The sequence below is a fragment of the Telopea speciosissima genome, chromosome 6 (assembly GCF_018873765.1).
Source record: "Telopea speciosissima isolate NSW1024214 ecotype Mountain lineage chromosome 6, Tspe_v1, whole genome shotgun sequence".
Lineage (NCBI taxonomy): Eukaryota > Viridiplantae > Streptophyta > Magnoliopsida > Proteales > Proteaceae > Telopea > Telopea speciosissima.
Window position 1 is genome coordinate 18137235 of NC_057921.1, and position 20538 is coordinate 18157772.

General features: G+C 43.8%; 1 protein-coding gene across 1 annotated transcript in view; it reads left to right on the forward strand.

Annotated features, from left to right (window-relative positions):
* LOC122665554 (heat shock factor protein HSF8-like) overlaps positions 1–2412 on the forward strand; it is a 38416-nt gene extending 36004 nt beyond the window's left edge. The window contains exon 2 of the mRNA XM_043861708.1: positions 1013–2412. Coding sequence (XP_043717643.1) covers positions 1013–2311 — 1299 coding nt within the window. The 3' untranslated portion in view covers positions 2312–2412. The remainder of the gene's footprint in view (positions 1–1012) is intronic.
* Positions 2413–20538: the final 18126 nt, after the last annotated feature.

Consider the following 20538-nt stretch of genomic DNA (forward strand, 5'->3'; position numbering starts at 1 on the left):
CGCATATAATGCCTTGCCAGTGACAGCCTTGTTGATGCTTGTGGCCTGCCACGATGCCATGCTAGGAGCCATGACACCAAGGGGAATGAGGCACACCATCCCTCAAGGTAGCTCTTATGCTTTTCATGGATTTCCAGAAGGAGACATGAAACCCCTCGAAAAATCATACTCATGGATAACGAAACGTCACGAGGCAAGTGACTCGCGCTCCAAGCAACGCCATGCTCACTTTGAGCCCCAATCCAAGCCACCCTTCGAGCTACCATGCACACCCATGTGTGCCAACCAACGTGCCACGGCCATGCCAAGCAATATGTCCGTGACAATATGGCTCACTGTGCATGGAGCCTTTTTTACTTGTATATTCAGTGGTTAAATTATTTCCAAAATTATGTCTCTTGGCAAGTGTAGTTTCCCATGTCAATCTTTATGAGGTTCGTTTGGATATTATGCTCCTACAGTTTATTGTTCGGTTCAGCTGCTATGCGACAAACCAAGGCTTGTGCAGACTGCAAAGCACCTCTTTGCATTCCACGGAGACTGGGTTATGTTTCTTAATTTCCGAGGAAGATGAGAAGTAATGATAAAAGGAACCTAGATATTTCTTGCTGCTAACATGATTGTAGTGACTTTGGACTATGAGCATATCTTTGTTCCTTGGGGGCTGTTTGTTCAGGTAGAAGCCCCTGTAGAAGGAAAAATTTCAACTTAAATCCCAATATGATTTTTCTTACAAATTTTCCTTTGACATGGCTTTTGCCTGGAAACAGAGCATTAAAGGAACTTTAATGTAGTTTCTGAACATTATTCAGTGGTCAATGGGATGCTAGAAAGCATCCTCACGCTTTTTAATGTTCTGGCTATCCCTGGTAATAGAATGGAGTTGCTGATCAATATTTCTTCATTCTTAATCTTTTCTAATGGATGCTTGTGGTTGACGGCTTGATTCAGAGTTATTTCTTTAGTGCTAGGTAATGCTGATATTGTATTTTGTTTCATTTTCTTTGAGCAGGGCTTCAGGAAGGTTGATCCAGACCGATGGGAATTTGCAAATGAGGGGTTTCTAAGAGGGCAAAAACATTTGTTGAAGAGTATTAATAGGAGAAAACCCTCCCATGTACATAGCCAACAACAGTCTCAGGGGCAGAGTTCTTCCGTTGGAGCATGTGTTGAGGTGGGGAAGTTTGGGCTTGAGGAAGAGGTCGAAAGACTCAAAAGGGACAAAAATGTGCTTATGCAGGAGCTGGTGAGGCTGAGGCAGCAGCAACAGGCAACTGATAACCAGTTGCAGACCATGGGGCAACGCCTTCAGGGAATGGAGCAGCGGCAGCAGCAAATGATGTCATTCCTGGCAAAGGCCATGCAGAGCCCTGGTTTCTTAGCCCAGTTGGTGCAGCAGCAGAATGAAAGCAACCGGCGTATAGCTGGAGTGAACAAAAAACGTAGACTCCCCAAACAGGAAGATCACTCGGAGGTTGAGCATGCTGCGGCTCCTGATGGACAGATTGTGAAATTCCAGCCTCTGATGAATGAGGCAGCTAAAGCAATGTTCAGGCAGATTCTTAAGTTTGATGCTTCTCCTAGGCTGGAATCTCCAAGCAGCAATCCCGATAGTTCCTTTATTGATGATGTACCCTCACCATCCAGTGCATTAGATAGTGGGAGCTCTTCGAATAGGATCTCGGGGGTGACTCTCTCAGAAGTCCCACCCACTTCTGGACAGTCGTATTTGCCAGTTACTACCTTGGGGTTTCCAGAAATCCGCCCCTCACCTGCCATGTCTGAGATCCAATCAACTCCTGTAGTGAAAGACATGGTGACTACAACAGCTCCATTCTCAGATATGAGTGTTTTGGCTGGGGTGCAAGATGGCCCCATTGTCTCATGCCAAATAGACATTGTTATGCCCGAGTTTACCCACATTCCGGGAATGGTGCCAGAAACCGATGTTGATATTACTGGTGCAGGTTTTATTGGGAATGAGACTGGCAATGGTGAGTTCATGGATCCAATGTCTGTTGGGGTAGATGGGACAACACCAATGGAACGTGATAAGTTCTCACCTGACCCAGATATAGATAATTTGCTTGATGGGATTTCTAAGCTTCCAGGTATAAATGATGTCTTTTGGGAGCAGTTTCTCGCCGCGAGCCCGGTTTCTGGTGAGACGGATGAGATTGACTTGAGTACACCTGAAGGTGCTAACAAGGAGAAAGAATCAGCAATGGAGAATGGATGGGACAAGGCTGAGAATATGAACCAGCTAACAGAACAGATGGGGCTTCTTACATCAGAAACCAAAGGTGGATAATCTTGTGTATATTGTCCCTCCCTAGTCATGGGTAATCTAAATTCACTCTTTTACAATTCACTATTGGATATCAAGCAGTTACAAGAGAGAATACAACCCTATGTTCAAGTACAGATATAAGGTTATGTGCTTACAGGAAATTATTGCTCTTTTTGTTTTCCCCTTTTATCGCAGGTCGTGCAGGGTAAACGAATTAACAAGCAGAGAAGGTAAAGGGCTCTTAGTGGTGTTCTATTTATATCTGTACCGGTTGTTGTCCTGTTGTAGACTGGCTTTGTTTGAGAGGGTAGTACTGTAAAATCGGTTATAGTGGAAGCTGTCCAAAATTTGTTCATCTTTTGTAGTCCACACCAAACCCCCCCCCCCCCCCCCAACAAAAAAAAGAAAAGAAAAACAGGATATCTTTCAACGTCTGCAATTGTCTCAATTGTCTTGAAAACCTATGGCTATCAATTAAAATTGTAGACGGTAGTTGAAGTTTTGAACGTTGACCACTCAAGTGTGACACGCTTCTTAGTTTGATAGTAGAGCCAAGTTCCACAGAGCAGTGCAGGTGCATTTGACCAATACATGGGAATGTCGTTAAGCACAGACACTGGTAGAAGCTAGTCTATGTTCATGTGACATGTGTTACATGAAATGGGGACCCAAGTTTATGGACATGTAGATCCTAGCGCATCTTAAATATGTATCAACGTTTAAGCCCAAAATAGTATGTCATGTTGTAGAATAAAACTTGGAAGATTCATCGTAAAAATCAAGCCTCTTTGGTAGCACACACTGTAGGATCGAATGATAACACCCTAGAGTAGAAATGAATTGGATGACAACAAAAATTAAAGACAATGCAAGTGTAAGGGAAGATAGAAAGTGAGAAAATGGAGAGACTAACAATTTAGAGTGGTTCGAACTTAAGTGATCTACGTCCACTAATTTGATCATGGATCAATATTTTTACTCCATTATTGACCCTTTTTTGGTAGGAATCAAGTCCTACACTCAATCATAGTCCCTCGGATTGAGGATTCGAGTCACATGAGCGAAGGGTTTCTTTACCGATGCCACACAAGCCAATGATTTCCCCCCAAGCAATCCAAGCTAAGGGTTCCTTTCACAAGTAGTACACGAAGTACAATTAAGCCACATAGACTTCAATACAATTCCTTTTTCTTTCAAGCAGTAGCTTCACATTTAAGTACAGTAGTAGCTTCTTTCTTCAAGTAGTAGCTTACGTTCTAGCTCAGTTGAGGCTTCTTTCTTCAAGCAGCAGCTTGACACATTCAGCACATTAGAATCTAGGGGTGTCAACTAGTTGGGCTCGGTCGTGCCTAGCCAGGCCTCATCAATTTTACAGTCTGCACCGTGTCTGACCGTTTAAGCATTCGGGCTTGCAACAGTTGGTGTTCAGTCATTAATTGGGGCAGTTTTATTAGGCTAAACCAGGCCTAAAACGGGCTAATGAGTCGTTTAAACTCTAACAAGCTCTAAACGGTGTGGGCTTACTGATTGGCATGCGACCAAAAATTTCAAAGTTCAAACCATTACCGCTTGGGTAGGCAAGTGAAGGCTAGTTTGCTTTAAACTACTGGTAAGGTCGAAGCTTTACAAATATAAATTTAAAAGTAAATTATATGAGCCAATATATGTGAGAGAGAGAGAGAGAGCGAGAGATGGTCCAGTTAGGCATTCTACAGATGCCCATTAGCAAGATGCTTAGGCCCATTGAGATTTGACTCCAATTGGTGCATGGGCTTGGGCATCACCACATCACCCTTTGACCTGATTGAGTCCCCATAGAGCTTGTGTTACATGTAGCAGGGTAGCATAACCTGTTCAATATCTAATTGAAAACAACTTCCACCATTTTTCTTTCAAAACACATCAAAGCAATCCTAATCGACAAATCGAAGACTTTTCATCTTCTCTTGAAGAATGCATGCTTCTTCATCAATCAATTCATATAAAAAACTTCAAAGTACTAGCATAGATACAACAAAATTCTGCATACAAGTATACTAATGTGTGTCTATGCTTGTGACAACAAAGATAGAACAAAAATATAAAGGTATTATGAGTCCCATATCTATAAAGTACAAACAGAAGATGAAACATCACACACAAAATGCAACATCAGTTTATAACAAATCACATTTCACAAGCATTCTCGGTAACCCAAACACACGGTTGGCTTCTCTAGGAGTCCAACGATTGCTGTCTTTGTTTGATGAAGCGAAATAACTAGAAGAGACCTACATAAAACAAGAGATAGTTAGAGTAAATAAAACTTTTTTTTTTTCATGTTTTTGCCCCGCGGCGCCGCCAAACGCGATTTTTGCCTTCAAATACCCCCTTCACCTCTCATTTCAACAAGTTCCAAGTTGAGGAGAGGGGGCACCACTAGAGCTCGAGTTTTGCTTTTTTTCCTTTTCTTCCTAGTTTCGGGGCCTTTCCCTAGTCCAATTTCAAGCCTTCAAGCCTTATCCCTCTGTCCAGAGTCCGGGTCCCCCAGATCTGCCTTCCCTAACCTGTTTTCGCCCAAACCCCCGAAGTCTCCCATGGCCTAGTCACCCTGTCTGACGTCCTAATGCCTAGTTTCCAAAGCTTTCCGACGCTGTTATTCTGTCCGAGGTCCTAGTGCTCGACACTTGTGAGCCGTTACTCTGCCCGACATCCGGGAGATTACTTTCCACAGCTTTCCGACGCCGTTACTTTGTCCGAGGTTCTAGTGCCCGACACTTGTGAGACGTTACTCTCCCCGACATCCGGATGATTACTTTCCAAAGATTTTTCGACGCCGTTACTCTGTTTGAGGTCCTATTACCCGACATTCGTAAGCGGTTACTCTATCTGACGAAGGGCAAAGCCAGTCTTTTGCTTCCACCTGACCTGGGGGACGCGATCCGTTCCATATAATTATATTATTTTAAAGCATACAGGTACACATCTCTTTCATTGCATTTTAATTTCGTAACAATGTAGGCTTTTAAATTACTCTTGTGTAGTGTACAATAGTTAATTTAAATTAGTTTAGCTCTAAGCAGTTTGTGCATCATTTTAGCTATACATGTGGGAATAGGACATTTATAAAGGGAGAATATTCAAAAACCAGAATTTAGTAGAAAGACCGATTTACCCGGGTAAGGTGGGTGCCTAACACCTTCCCACTCTCGTAACCTGACCACTTACCCCGAATCTCTGACTAGATCAAACGAAGTCCTATAGCCCTTCATAGGGCTACACTAATGGGTCCTAGGCTCTAATCCTAGGTGGCGACTCCATTTCACTTGATTGTATGACCCCATCCCCCGATAAATCATAACCTTCGAGAAGACACATTCCTTCTCTCTCCAATCGAGGAGCATAACGCAAACCCCCTGAACCAAACGTTGGAACGCGCAGATCTGGGAACGGATCCTCACAGTGGCGACTCCACTGGGGATTGATGGTCAAGCTTTCAATACTAGATGCTACCGTTGAACGTAAGAATATTCTCCCTTCCACATTGTTTGATTGATAACATGTTTGGCTAACCCCTTTTGTTGTACTAATTGCATCATGCATCCTGTTCGACGAGGTTACTCCCTGTTGTGCCTCTACCTCCGGGGAGGTGGGGCACATCATACTAAGTACTCTGAGATTGGATGATAGTCGCTTCCTGCACCATTATCATGCACACACTCACGACATGGAAACACATAGCCCCGTGGTTAGTTGTTGGACCTCATGTGTAGTCATGGGTGCCCAGCCACAGCCCTTGATATTTATTGTACAGGTGTAGAATCACCAGCGAGGGTATTCACTAGTGTGCCGTGGGGTACTTCACTACCCAAAAAGGGCATTAGGTTGATTATTCTGAGATCGTGTGACCTATTCCCCAGGTATATCAAAAGGATCATGTACCCACAATTCACGATCACGAGCGATAGGTATATCGGTTCTGTCAAGGGTAACCTTGTTCTGTCCTATCAGCCTACCTATTGCATGCATCATGCAGGAAATTAGACCATATGTGATTAGGATACGCCACAAACTAACATAGTAGGGCTGAAAGCGAGATTCCCAGTAGTATACCTCTACTAATGTGCATTGCCTGTCATGGAAAAGAGCTCTATCCGTCCCTCGATAGTCCCTGGTCAAAAGCGACATATCTATCTGGATTAGTGTATCAAAAATGTTGCCTAAATTGTCCCTCAGAGAATGATACACTATCCAGTATAGTACGTCAACGATAGAGCTCTGATTATCTCGCAATGAAAGGCACTCTATATTAGCAAAGGATAGACCGCCAAGAAATTTTCATTTAGGCCATTTTGTTTGTTGCGGTGTGATAATTCAAATTTAACCTTGAAAAACCATCCAACAACGAAGGATTTATGGTGTCACTACATCCACTTTGAGATTCTAAGGGTATTCCTTGATTAATCATGAGTGCCAGTGAAATTGCACCATGGACTACCTGAGTAAGATGGAACCAAGAGGTTAAAGGCAAATCATTGCAGACTAACCTTGTTTGTAAATAAAAAAATAACAAAAAAAGATAAATATAATAAAATAATAATAAAAAAATCTTCTCAAGTTCCAATATAAGTTTTGTAAAGCACAATTCACATCAAGAAAAATTCCTATTACCCGTATGGGCCCGTCATGACGAGGGGCTAACTCGAATTGGTCTGTTATGATCCCAGAGGTCTTAAGTACTTCCATTCCTCCACTTAGACAGAGTCTAGTAAGGTCATCATCCAGTGTGGCCCCCATGGATCCATCAAATGTCAGCCTGTCCATTGAAGTACTGAATCAGGAAATGGTTAGCATGCGAAAGAAAATGACAGAGATGATACAGTTGGTCATGCAGATGGTTCAAGCAATGCAGGGCCAGTTTAGAGGAGAAAATACGCAAAGCCCCGAAGAACCTAGGATGACACCGAAGGTACCTAGGGTGTAGCCCAAAGTTGTGATAGAAGAAGAGGAGGTTGTGGTTGTCAATACCCTATATAATCTGCCTGAGACTGAAAGGGAAAAGCAAATGAGGGAAAAGGTCGAGAAAATGGAGATCGCCATGAAAGTCAAAACAGTTACGAAGCTAGAAGATGATTTGGATTTCGTTCCGACGGGATGAATACCCTAGGATTTCAAATACAAGCTTGACAAGTTCGACGGAACTGGAGACCCCAAAGCCCACTTAAAAATCTTCATCACTGTGGCCAAGTCATGGGAACTCACAAAAAACCAAATGGCTCAGGCCTTCCTTTACTCATTAGCTGGATCAGCTCTGAGGTGGCTCACCCAGTTAGACCAGACTCAAACTCAAACCTGGTCGGAAGTTCTGAAGGCATTCACAAAGCAATATTCTTACAACACTGAATTGGATATCACACGACGAGAGTTGGAGACACTAAGACAAGGGCCGAATGAAGGGTTCTCCAATTTCATCATGAGGTTAGAGAGAAGGTCGCAAAGATATGGAGCAGCCTGATGGAAGCAGAACAGGTGGAGATGATCTTGGAGAATCTGTATGGAGAATATCATAATTGTCTCTAATGTCAACACCTCACAACTTTTGAAGCACTTATAGCCATAGGGAAGCGCATTGAAGATAAATTATTCAGAGGTACAAACGACCAGGACAATCACACGATGCAAAATCAGAACCAAAACCCGGAGGTGAATATGGAAAATTCAAGTCAATGTGAGTTCACTAATTTGGGCATGACTAGGTCTATGGCATACACCGAATTAAAGAAATTAGGGCTTTTGGGCACGGTCCATGTCACACCCCAAACCACCCCCTAGGCGGGTCGGGCGGGTAACCCTGATATCGAACCACATTCGGCGAAACTCCAGGATCCAGAAGCTAACATCACTCAACAGACACACACCACATTTATAATATAATATTGAAAATAGAGTGCAACGGAAGCTAAAGTGTTATCTATACATAAAAGAGCTACCAAAAGTACATTGTTCGATAGTAGCTCACAACCAACAATACTACCATAATTACTTTGTTTAACAGAGGCTCGCACCTACAGTGCATCATAACATCTACATACATGGCATTTTCATAGCCCAGCATCATAAAACAAAATACATAAAAGCTGCATCTGTAAGCTATACAAAAGAAAAGCGCCAATCGGCTATCCACAAAAAGAAAGTTCTATGAACATCAAAAAGAGAGGAAAGCCACCATCAGATAAGCTCCTCCAATCTAATCCTGTGCACCAGCATGAGAGGGATCACCTCCGTAGGGGTCCACACCAGAATGTTCACGATCACCATCACCAAATTGTCCGTAATAATCCTCCCACTCAGGGAAATGTCCACCTACAAAATCATCTAAAAGAAACAATCCACGAGGGATGAGCTCCACCGAGCCCAGCAAATGAATAATAGATCACACAAGCAGCTACAACCATTATCATCAACAATCTACATGCTGGGTTCAATTTTTATTACTCTAGTCCACCTAACATCACAACTAAGTCACTAGGTATATGCTACTTGCAATGACTCGGGCGACAACCTCAGTTGCTTCTCATCCGTTCTTCGATTGCCACCTCAATCATTGCAGGTGGAACCCGCGCTGGTCTGGGAGCACCGACTACCTCCCTTGGCAGACCCTAAGATAACCATGATAACTTATCTTGGATTCTACAACTCCTCAGCTTTCAGGAGGCCACAGTCACCCAACACCTGCACCCCTGTTGGGAAGGGCTGTAGCATAGGGGTATGTTCACCTAGCCCAATGATCTACATGATAAGTATGAGTTGAGTGGTGTCAATCGTATCCCATTCTACGGGCTACCACAAACCTCATTTCCAGTATGAAATGCACGATGCACTCGTAGCCCATACTACGGCTCACCATGCCTTTCATTTCCAAGCCGTCTATTACGACATCTAATCTAACAGTTCACATAGCATGCATTTTAGTCAACAATCAATTTATCAACATGCTTATATTCACAATCCACAGTTACATCTGAAATTTCAATGCCCAAAAGCAAATAAATAATAATATAACATAGATATTAATAATGAAAAGTAGTATTGTTATCTTTGGCATAGTCACAAGGTTACACCTACAAGGATGCTCCAATATCCACTCACCTTGATTGTACACCGCTGGTTCTGAAAATTACTGATTCGTAAAAGTGCTCGGATGCGCGTCGTCGGTCAAACAATCACAGCCTAAGTAAATAAATTAGAAGAATTATATTAATGCACCATTTAACCCTAAAAGTCTAGGGGTGACCTTGGTCTAACTCCCAGACCAAAGTAGGACACAAAACTGCCAGGACAGCAGCAATGGTTGATTGGCACTGGTCTATCCAATGGACCAGTGACAATGGACCAGTAGGCTGTTGTGGCAAAAAATCAAAAGGGGTTTATGGTTTTATACCCAAAAGGGTGCCTAAGTACTGTTTTAAGTAACTACAGGGGTTAGGGTCATGTTCTCATCAATGGTTCACACTGGTTGGATTGGACTGGTCTATCCAATGGACCAGTGACAATCAACCTATAGCTCCCAGTGTAGGCACAGGGCTGAGTTAATGAGTTTTAGGCTAGGGTTTATGCCAAAGGCCCAGAAAAGGGTGTTTCAGACCTTGGGTAGGTCACGGATAGCACCGGTTTAGGTTCCCTGTAGTGGTTGATTGGTACTGGTCCATCCAATGGACCAGTAGCAATGGGCCAGTAGGGGTTATAGTCACTGAATTGGAAAGGGTTCACACCAAGAGTTTTTGTTGGCATTGTAGTGGTTCCATCAGTGGTTTGAGTCATGGTCCCATGCCAAATATGAGGTTGGTTGCCCGAGACCTGTCCTGGGGTGTCAGATTGGTCCTAAATAGGGTACAGTGCATTATTTTTAGCTGGGATTTCGTGTAGAACCCTATGCAGGGGATCACAAACCCAAAGACAGGCTAGGGGTAACTCAGGTTTCAATTTCCTATAGTGGTTGATCCAATCGACCAGTGCATGTGCAGTTCAAAAAATTCAAAAGATAAAGCTGTTTTGGCTTAGATCTACAGATCAGGAGCATGCATGGATGATCAGGGGTTACAGTAGGGTTCCATGCATGACATCCAACCTATACATGGTGATAAATCAAACATGCATGGAGTTTTGAGGTCCGTGGCCCATATGACTAATCATTCATGGTTGTTCAAATAAGAGACTACAGAAATCAACTTAGAAGAGTTCAATTACTTCAGAATCAGTACTGTTATGAGCGAGAGATCTTGGAGTTGTCATGTACATCAAGAGAAAAACATATCCTACACTAAGAGATACACTCAAAGCTCTATATGGACATGGAAATTAACCATCCAAGGCTGGATATGATGGTTATAGAATATAGAACATGGAAAAAAAGGAGGATGAAAGGTTAAGAATGATAACTCCCTACATGCATGCAGGGATCCATGCATCGAAGGTTAGCAAAGCATGCTTTTTACTAAAGAACTCATGGGTACATTGTTGTACAGCCATAAACAGAGAAGATTCATAGATTACAACCATGGTAATGGCTAGGAAGCAGCACCAATAGGTGGGTTTAGGGGGATTACCTTGTTGGATTCTAAGCACAAGGGTCCAAAGCCTTCCTTTCCTCTTCTTCTCCTCTCTTTCTCCTTCTCCTTCTCTTCTTTCTCTTCAACGAATTAAGCAGGGGAGGCTTTTGGTCTAAGGCTGGCTTATTTATATGCCCAGCCACTAAGGCCTGTTTGCCAAATGTGTTTTATGAAAAACACATTCTTAAAACCCATTCTCCCGTGCAAATGGCTTTAAAGTGGGCCCCACATGGTCATATTGTTAGGGCAATATTTCCATGGGTCATTCTGAGTATGGAGAGGTGACCCGGGGTGCGAAACACTGGGCCCCATGCATCTGAGATGAATTTTGAGCAGTATAGCAGTACTGGTCGATCCAATAGACCAGTAGGGATGAACCAGTAGGTAAAACCCTATTGTTTCTGCATTTGGGTCTCACAGAGGCCTTTGTCGTGCCTAGGGCATTGTCCTCATATAATATGTGGCCATTAAACCCTATTTAAATATTAAAAAATGAATTTATTCTTGTTTTGGTTAAGTAAGGGCTGTACCTTAGGTTGTCCATCAATTTGTGTATGGAACAGCAACACAAGTCTGGTAGCTGCCTCCGGATCGGTAGGTATGACATCATCAGAGTTTCTCCCTCAGAAATGATCACCGGGTCGGTGCACCACCTGTTGCTAGTGGGTAAGACCCATGATCCATCGAATTCCAGACCAACATTCGGAGTTCAGGTCAAGGTCCAGGTGCAGATGTAACATCTTCCTCCCCTTATAAGAATTTCGTCCTTGAAATTGATGTACCTTGTTAGCTGAAAGGGTGAGGGTATTCTTTACGCATTTCTTCCTCTTTCTCCCCCGATGCTTCCTCAGGGGTGTGGTTTCTCCATCGAACCTTGACGTGAGTAACGGTACGGCTGTGGAGCTTATGTTCCTTCCGAGCCAGGATCTCTTCGGGTTGCTCCACATAGGTCAGATCAGAGTCAAGATGTTCTGCTTGGCCGAAAGTTCATGTGTTGGGTTGGTAATGTACTTCTTTAGCATCGACACGTGAAACACATTATGTACACCTTTAAATCTCGGAGGTAGAGCTAGCCAATATGCTACTGGTCCAACTCTTGTTAGGATTTCGTATGGACCAATATACCTCGGGCTCAACTTCCCCTTTTTGCTGAACCGTGTGATGCCTTTGGTTGGTAATAGTAGAAGAAATACCTTTTCGCCTACCGTAAACTCAATATCCTTCCTTCTGTTGTCAGCGTAGCTCTTCTGCCTTGATTCCTTTCCTCTATTCATGTCCACCTTCTCACATGTGACCTGTACTAACTTCGGGCCTATCATGCGTCGTTCTCCAACTTCATCCCAGTAGAGAGGCGTGCGGAATTTCCTCCCATATAGTGCTTCGTAAGGTGCCATTCCAATGGTGGAATGACAACTATTATTGTAAGCAAACTCTATCAGGGGAACTTGCAAGTCTCAACTATCCTTCATCTCCAAGGTACATGCCCTGAGCATATCTTCTAATGTCTGTATGGTCTGTTCAGATTGTCCGTCGGTCTGAGGGTGAAAGGTAGTACTTAGGTTTAACTGAGTGCCCATAGCTTGTTGAAGGCATTTCCAAAATCTTGAGGTGAACCTAGGGTCTCGATCAGATATGATGCTGACCGGCACACCGTGAAGGCGAACCACACCATCAATGTATAGCTGGGCCAACTTGTCCAACGAATAAGTAACCTTTATGGGAATAAAGTGCGCCGACTTCGTCAATCTATCAACGATCACCCAAATCGCATTCATGCCCTTCTTTGTCAATGGTAGACTAGTCACAAAATCCATAGTAATATGGTCTCACTTCCACTCAGGGACCGGTAATGGCTGCAATAGCCCATGTGGCCTATGCCTTTCCGCCTTTATCTGTTGGCAGGAGAGACATTCAGAAATGTACAATGCTACGGTTTCCTTCATTCCAATCAACCAGTAGTACCCCTTTAGGTCCTTGTACATCTTGTGCTACCCGGATGTATGGAGTATGGCGAATTGTGGGCTTCCTTGAGAATTTGATTATGCACATCATAATCGGCTGGGACGCACAATCTATCTCTAAATTTCAGCGCTCCATCACTAGCAATTGAGAAGTTGGGATCTTCCCAAGTTCCTTGTTGGATGCCTCTAATAATCTTCCACAACTCTGGATCTCTCGGCTATTTTTCTATTATCTCTTCTCTGATTGACGATTGGACATCTAGGGCTGCTAACAATACTGCTGTCCCGTCAATCACGAGTTCCAAATCAAACTTTCTGGCTTCCTCAATCAATTGCTCACTAACAGCTAGGGAGGCAAGGGATTATGTCTGAGCCTTCCTGCTTAATGCGTCTGCGACTACATTGGCCTTTCCAGGGTGATATTGTATGTCTCAATCGTAATCCTTTACTAGTTCCAACCACCTTCTTTGTCTCATGTTCAGATCCTTCTGTGTGAAAAAGTATTTCAGGCTCTTGTGGTCGCTGAAGATTTCGCTTCTTTTGCCATATAAATAATGCCACCAAATTTTCAAGGCAAAAACCACCGCCGCCAACTCTAGGTCATGAGTGGGGTAGTTCTTCTCATGTTCCTTTAGTTGCCTTGATGCGTAGGCGACCACCTTCCCTTTTTGCATCAATACACAGCGCAAGCCAGTTCTAGACACATCTGTGTACATAGTCATGCCACCTGTACCATCAGGGATGGTTAAAATCGGAGTTGACACCAATAATCTTTTAAGCTCACAAAAACTTTTCTCACATGCATTCGACCATTCAAACTTTGCTCCCTTCCTGGTTAGGCGAGTCATGGGCGTCGATATTTGTGAGAAGTTTTCAATGAATCGACAGTAATAATCGGCCAGTCCCAGGAAACTTTGGATTTCCGTGGCATTCTTCGGTGTCTCCCATTTGAGGACCGCTTTGACCTTCCCAAGGTCGACTTCAATGCCCTTACTTGAGACTACATGTCCTAGGAATCCTATCCGGTGGAGCCAAAACTCGCACTTGCTAAATTTTGCGAACAATTGATGTTATCTTAGCCGTTGAAGTATGAACTTCAGGTGATGTGCATGTTCCTCTGCATTCTTCAAATAGATTAAAATGTCATCTATGAAGACTATGACATACTTGTCCAGAACGTCATAAAACACTATTCATCATATCCATGAATGCTGCAGGGGCATTTGTCAATCCAAAGGACAGCACCAAAAATTCGTAGTGTCTGTACCTCGTTCTGAACGTAGTCTTATGGATATCACTACTCTTGATTCTCAACTGGTGATACCTGGATCTGAGGTCAATCTTTGAGAAAACACTTGCACCTTGCAGCCGATCGAATAGGTCATCGATGAGCGGCAACGGGTATCGATTCTTGATTGTAAGTTTATTCAGTTCCCGATAATCGATGCACATACGCATACTTCCGTCCTTCTTCCTTTACAAACAGGATCGGCGCTCCCCAAGGCGACACACTAGGCCGGATAAACCCTTTCTTTAATAGGTCCTGCAACTGAACTTGTAATTCCTTCAACTCTATTGGAGCCATAAGATATAGTGCTTTAGACATCGGGGCTGCTCCAGGGACCAGATCTATTGCAAATTCTGTTTCTTGCTCTGGTGGCAGTTGAGTTAGGTCTTCGGGGAATACATCAGGAAATTCCCGAACTACATCTAACTCCTCCAATGGCTTTACCTTTGCTTCCGTATCCATAACTATAGCCAGATACCCCTAGCACCCATCATCCAATAGCTTCTTTGCTTGGAGTGCGGATATCGTCACCTTCTTGGGCTTCCTCACTGGTTCACTTTTGTAGGTAAATTCATCTCCTTCCTTAGTCTTAAACACGATCTTTCTTTCTGCACACATGACATTTGCTCCGTGAGCGGACAACCAATCCATTCCTAGGATTACGTCAAAGTCCTTCATGTCAAACTTGATCAAACGTGCTATCAAGTTCCGCCCATAAATTTCTATCGGGCAAGCATCGAATACCTCCTTTAAACTTATAACACTTCCGGTTGGGGTGCTTACTGCAAACTTGTGCCCTATACTTCTTGGAGTTATGTTCATTCTACTTGCAAAGATATTAGAGATGAAGCAGTACGATGCGCCCGAATCAAATAGTACATATGCAGGGATGGATGCTAGGTTTAGCGTACCTAATTTGGATTAAGTTAATGGTGCAATCAAAAGTATACCCTATATCATATAACTTATCTAGGCTTGATTTGATGGTTCTTTTGGAAAAATACCTGTCATTACTTTCGGATCTGCCTCTACTTCCTCGTTGGTCAGCGCATACACTTTTCCTTGAGTCCGGCCGTCTTGGTGCAGATAGGGCCAGCCAGATGATTGGAATCTTGATGGTACGTTGTTTCTCCGACGCATACAGTCTCTTGAGAGATGACCTGGTTGGCCACATTCGAAACATCGGATGGAATTGACAGTTTGGAAAGGAGGCGCAGGGTGAGCAGATTGAGAAGAAGCTTGACTTGCTTGGCTTGTCGCCGACTGTGGAGTCTGGATAGAAGTTGTAGCTTGACTAGAAGCTGGGCGAACATACTGATTTGACTGATTATAGACTGAACGGTATGGTTGCAGGTTTTGACCCTCCTCCGGCTGTCGGTATTGCAGTGGACTGGGGCTGCCAGGACCCTTGAAAGTCTTGTTAGGCCAGTTGTAATTCTGGAAATTGCTACGCCTCGTAGTTGATCCTTGCGATGCAGTCGACTTATCATTCAGTCTGTCTTCAATAGTCTTAGCCTTATCAACCATTCGAGCATAGTTTTCAATCTCCATGATTGACAACATAGCCCCTATTTCAAGTTTGAGTCCTTTCTCAAACTTCTTGGTCTTGCTTGCCTCATTCTCTAGGTGATCTGGTGCAAAATGGAGCAGATCTTCAAATCGTTGTTGGTATTCCACCCTTCGTCTTTCTCTAGGTGATCCTTGTGTAAGGACTGAGAATTCTGCTTCCTTTCTATCTCTGAGGCTCTCTGGAAAGTAATTCTTGAAGAATACCTCTTTGAACTAATCCCATGTTAGGTCAAGATGAGTTGCCTCGAGATTTGGCCGAGCTGATTTCCACCATGCCGCGGCTTCATTTTGCAACTGGTACCCAATGCATATCAAATTCTGGGCATTGGTACATTTTAGCACTTCAAAAGCCTTCTCCAGGGCACTAGTCCACCTCTCGGGCTGTAGTGAATCTGATTCAACCTTAGAGAAAAACGAAGGGTGGAGTTTCTTGAACTTCTCCATCACTTTAGCAGTGGAGTTTTCTACTGTAACCTGAGGCACCGGAGGAGGAAAGTTTAGGGGACGGTTAGGTTGCGACACTGTTCTCTGCTGTGTGGCAGCCATGAGTTGTGCGTTCATGCTAGTCATCAGCTCTTGTTGTTGTTGCTGAATCTGTAGTTGAACTTGCTGCTGTTGTTGCATGGACTGCATCATAGTAGCCATGATTGCAGAGATCTCTCCGGCGGTCATAATTGGTGGAGATGGGGGTGCTTGTGTCACGCCCCTATCCCGATGTAAGATATTTTACCACATAGGGGTATGACTGGGACAATCACACATCATCCCAACACCTACCAGGATCACAGATGTAGTGTCCCGAGCCACAGTCCACCCTGTCATCACATTATGACGATAGAAAGGAACGTACCAAAAGAAATAAATCGTTCCAATCACAGAGTTAGCAGAAGTGAAATCCAATTAAAATATGTGAAATTATAGAGCATCGGTTCTCTAATGAAAACACATAGTACAATATTAATGTTCATAACCATTCAATCTCTCCTAATAATTAAACATACAGTTTATACATGGATGTGAAAGGAATACATAAATTAAATAATAATAAACCATCACCCCAAGGGCACAAATGCTTGGGTGTACGTCTACATCCAAGTCACAATCATCAACTCCACTTGATCCGCATCCAACGGTGCTCGTCAAGAGGTTATCTGTAAATAAACTAAAAAGTGGTTGTACAACGGGGTTAGCTACACTAGCTAGTGAGAGAGCAAAGGGAAATGCGCACACATCACACAATCAATGTCAAACAGAATGATGCATGCTAATGTTAGATTCATTTTCCTCCTAGTACACAATTCTATCGGTCAAGTATATGCTACTGTGATAACTTGGGAAACACTGCGGGTCACTTATCCTATCGCCCCAGTGAGACCTCAATTATCACGAAGGGACTTGCGCCGGTAGAAGCTATCATGACCACCCAATGGAAAACCCTGATAGCCATCACTACCCTTGCCCTGGCCTCTCCCACCTCCACAGACCGCAGGTGCTCAGACTATCCAACACATAAACCCCTGTTGGCAAGGGTCGTAGCATAAGAGAACAAGTATCCTAGCCACAGATATACTATATGCAGGTCCTATCGTCCTGAGAGGTATTCTGGGTGCATCAACGTCCCATTCCATCTAGTACCCGGGTACTAGCATGGCACAGCACATACAGTTCAAGATGACATACAACAGATTTCATAATTAAATAAATTAGGGTTTTGGTATCAGCACGCCCGATACAATGATGAGCATTATACTATCATATTCATAACAGATCATAGTTAAATAAAATGCAATGCGCACCATGCTTATAAATATATATAGCATGCTTATTATTAACAATTGTATAATATTTAAACCCAACAAAGTCACCCAGAACCCACTCACCAGGCATAGGTGTCACCGAGCGTGATTGACATGAATCTCCCCGAGCATCGGGTGTCATCCGGCGTGGTTCACATGAATCTCACCGGTGCACCAACCTAACATACAAAAGAAAGCATTAAAATAGGTATAGAAGGGTCCCATGCTAGGCCCCAATGGTTAAAACCAAGTTTCAACCAAGACAGCACGAGCGGACTCACGGGCAGTCTCAGCAGAGGTGAGTCTGTCCCTGACTCCATTCAGGCCAAAAGGTCAAGTCAGAGTGAGCAGGCCCACGAGTGGATCTTCTTAGTTGAATCCGGTGGTTGATCCGTTCGACAACTGAGACACACTTAAAAGGGAGCGGATCCACGGGCGGATGTGCTTCTTGGGTTCGGCCCTGCATCCGTTCGATTCCTAAGACAGGACCCAAGAGCAACAGGTTTCGGGCAAAGGCAAACAGAGTGAATCCGTGCCTTCATCCACTCAGGCTATTACGCAGGGTTTGTGCTGGGTGGACTGACGGGGGGTACCACAATAGATGGATCTGGTCGTTCGTCCGTCGATAGTCTCTTCCGAGATTTCAAGGAGTTTCAGCTCCAGCTTGGAGCTTGGAGCTTGGAGCTCCTTAGCATCCTAGAAACAGGGGGGGTGTCTAACCATCCCTAGGGTCACTAGAACCTAAGCTTAAGCTCATGGATCCAAGATCCTACAAGGTTGGGTCTCAATTGGGGTCCAAGGGTTGGGTTTCAAGTTTCAAAACCAAGGCTTCACAGCCATGGCTGCAATTGCAGCACCAAGGGGTTAAAACCAAACCTAGGTCAGCTCCATTAGAGCTCCAACTAGGGATCGAGCTCTACCTTGAGTCCCAATGGAACTCTAGTTCAGTCCAAGCTCAAGAAAACATCCAAACAAAGGGGAAAAATGGAGGAGAATCAGGTTTGGGGAGCTTACCTTGGTGAGATCCTCCAATGGAGGGTGGAGTCCAAGGCTAGGTGAGCCTTCATGCTCTCCTCCCTTCCTTTCCATCTCTTCTCCTTCACCTTCTTCTTCCTTCTTGGTCGAGTCAGTAAGAGAAGGAGATGTGGGGCAGCCAACCATTTTGGCATAGCTCCCATCTTCTTCCCTTCCCCTCTCATTCCTCTTCCACTCCTACTTCTTCCCTCTTTCTTCCTCCTTCTCCTCTTCTTGTCTCTTCTCCTCCACAGTTTTGGGGAGGGGGAGAGATGAGAGAATAAAAGAGGTTCTTTTAGTTTTAATGGGGTAGAAGGGACCTTAGGGTGTGTTTGGTTAGGGGTCTTTAGGATGTGGTTTAGGTCCTTAGGTTAGAAATGGGTTTTGGGTTAGGTCTTAGGCCATGTTTGGTCTAAGTCATGGCCTTTAGGTCCATTTAGCTAGTTGGGGCCTGTTTGGATTGGGTCCAAGCCTCACTTAGGCCTATTAGCCTCTAGGTCTTGTTTGGTTTTAGTTAGGTTGTTAAAACCCATTCTTTATCTAAATTAGGCTTTGTGGGCCCCACCTGACCAATAACTGGTAGGGGTAAGGGTCCACTTGGTCCAATGGTTCAATTAAGGTTCTGGGGCACAAGCATGTGGGTCCCACAGGAAAATAATCCAAAAAGGTTGATGACAGCACGGGCAGATCCTCGAGCAGATTCAGTAAGAGTGAGTCCGTTCATGACTTCGGTGCTGCTGTCATGGCCTAAACTTCAAGGAAAGTGGTGGGGCTTTGGCCCACACTTCCAGGTCTTTGAGGGGGCTCTTAATATACTAATTTCAGTTCAAGGTCGTCAGGGTTGACTATGGTCATAAGGCATTACCCATTGGGTAAAGGTCCAAACTGCCCCGGGTATAAGGGAATACTTGGGGTGCGGGTGTAACAGCTTGAGCTAGAGGGATCTCAGGTGCTGGAGGGACCTCAGGCACGCTCTCAGAGGTAGCAGATGTTTCAATGGTCGGGCCCGGATCACTTGATGGTCCCGCTTCTCGCACGAAATGAGATTGCGCCTCGCTACGAGCCCTCTTGCTTGCCCTTGTCCCAACCATGATTACTCTCTAGACTTAGCACGCTAGGCTCTGGAGTCGTTGTCCGGTCATATATGCGTGCAGGTCTAGGTAGAAGATATTGTCTCTAGCTTATTCCGCTAACGCGAGGAAAAACTCTCATTCCTCGATCCTACAGACTTCAGCCCAATCTAGGTGTTCTCTTAGTGCTCTCTTGGCTGCAGTCTTGATTGCACGAATTCTAGCTAGCCTTTTCCTTAATTTCCTAAGGTAACGCATGCTATTGGAATTTTGCCAAGTCGTTAGTTTCCTGTCATAAAAAAATAAAATAAAATCAGTCGTTAGTTTACTAGGGATCGTCTATTCTATGATAGGCTTCGGTCTCAAGTCCTTTTCAATACACACAAATAACTATGTTTACAGTAACATAGCAGCATACTTATGGAGGGTCTTACACCACCATTTCATTTCAGCATAGTATATAGTTTGGGGCTTACATACCCAAATTTTAAATTACCCATTCCCCCAAGTGTTCCATTCTAAGTAATTTATCATGTCCACCCATTAAATTTCTGTCCTAGTTTAAAATGGATGGACGACGTTAAGACTGCTCAATCATAAACTACTAAGCACCGCTGTATCATGCATTTACCTCCCCCTTTCTTTTCTTTTTTTTTTGGTTTTATAAAATCTTGTATATTTATTTATTTGTGCATGAGTACATGTATGCATATTATATTTTTTTCTCTAAACAGAAAGTGGCAAAGCCCAAATTTGACCATGTGTTGCTGCATAAGAAGAAGACTTGAAATTTCTGTTGTTGCCCATCTACTGGTCGTTTGGTACTGGTCAATTCAATCGACCAGAGAATCGGGCAGGATATAAAATCAACTCGTGGTTCATTTCTCTCAAACCCAATCTCTGTTTTGGCTGAGGGGAAGCTCCAGGAACGACCAGAGAGGCTTGAAGCACTCATCCCCAAC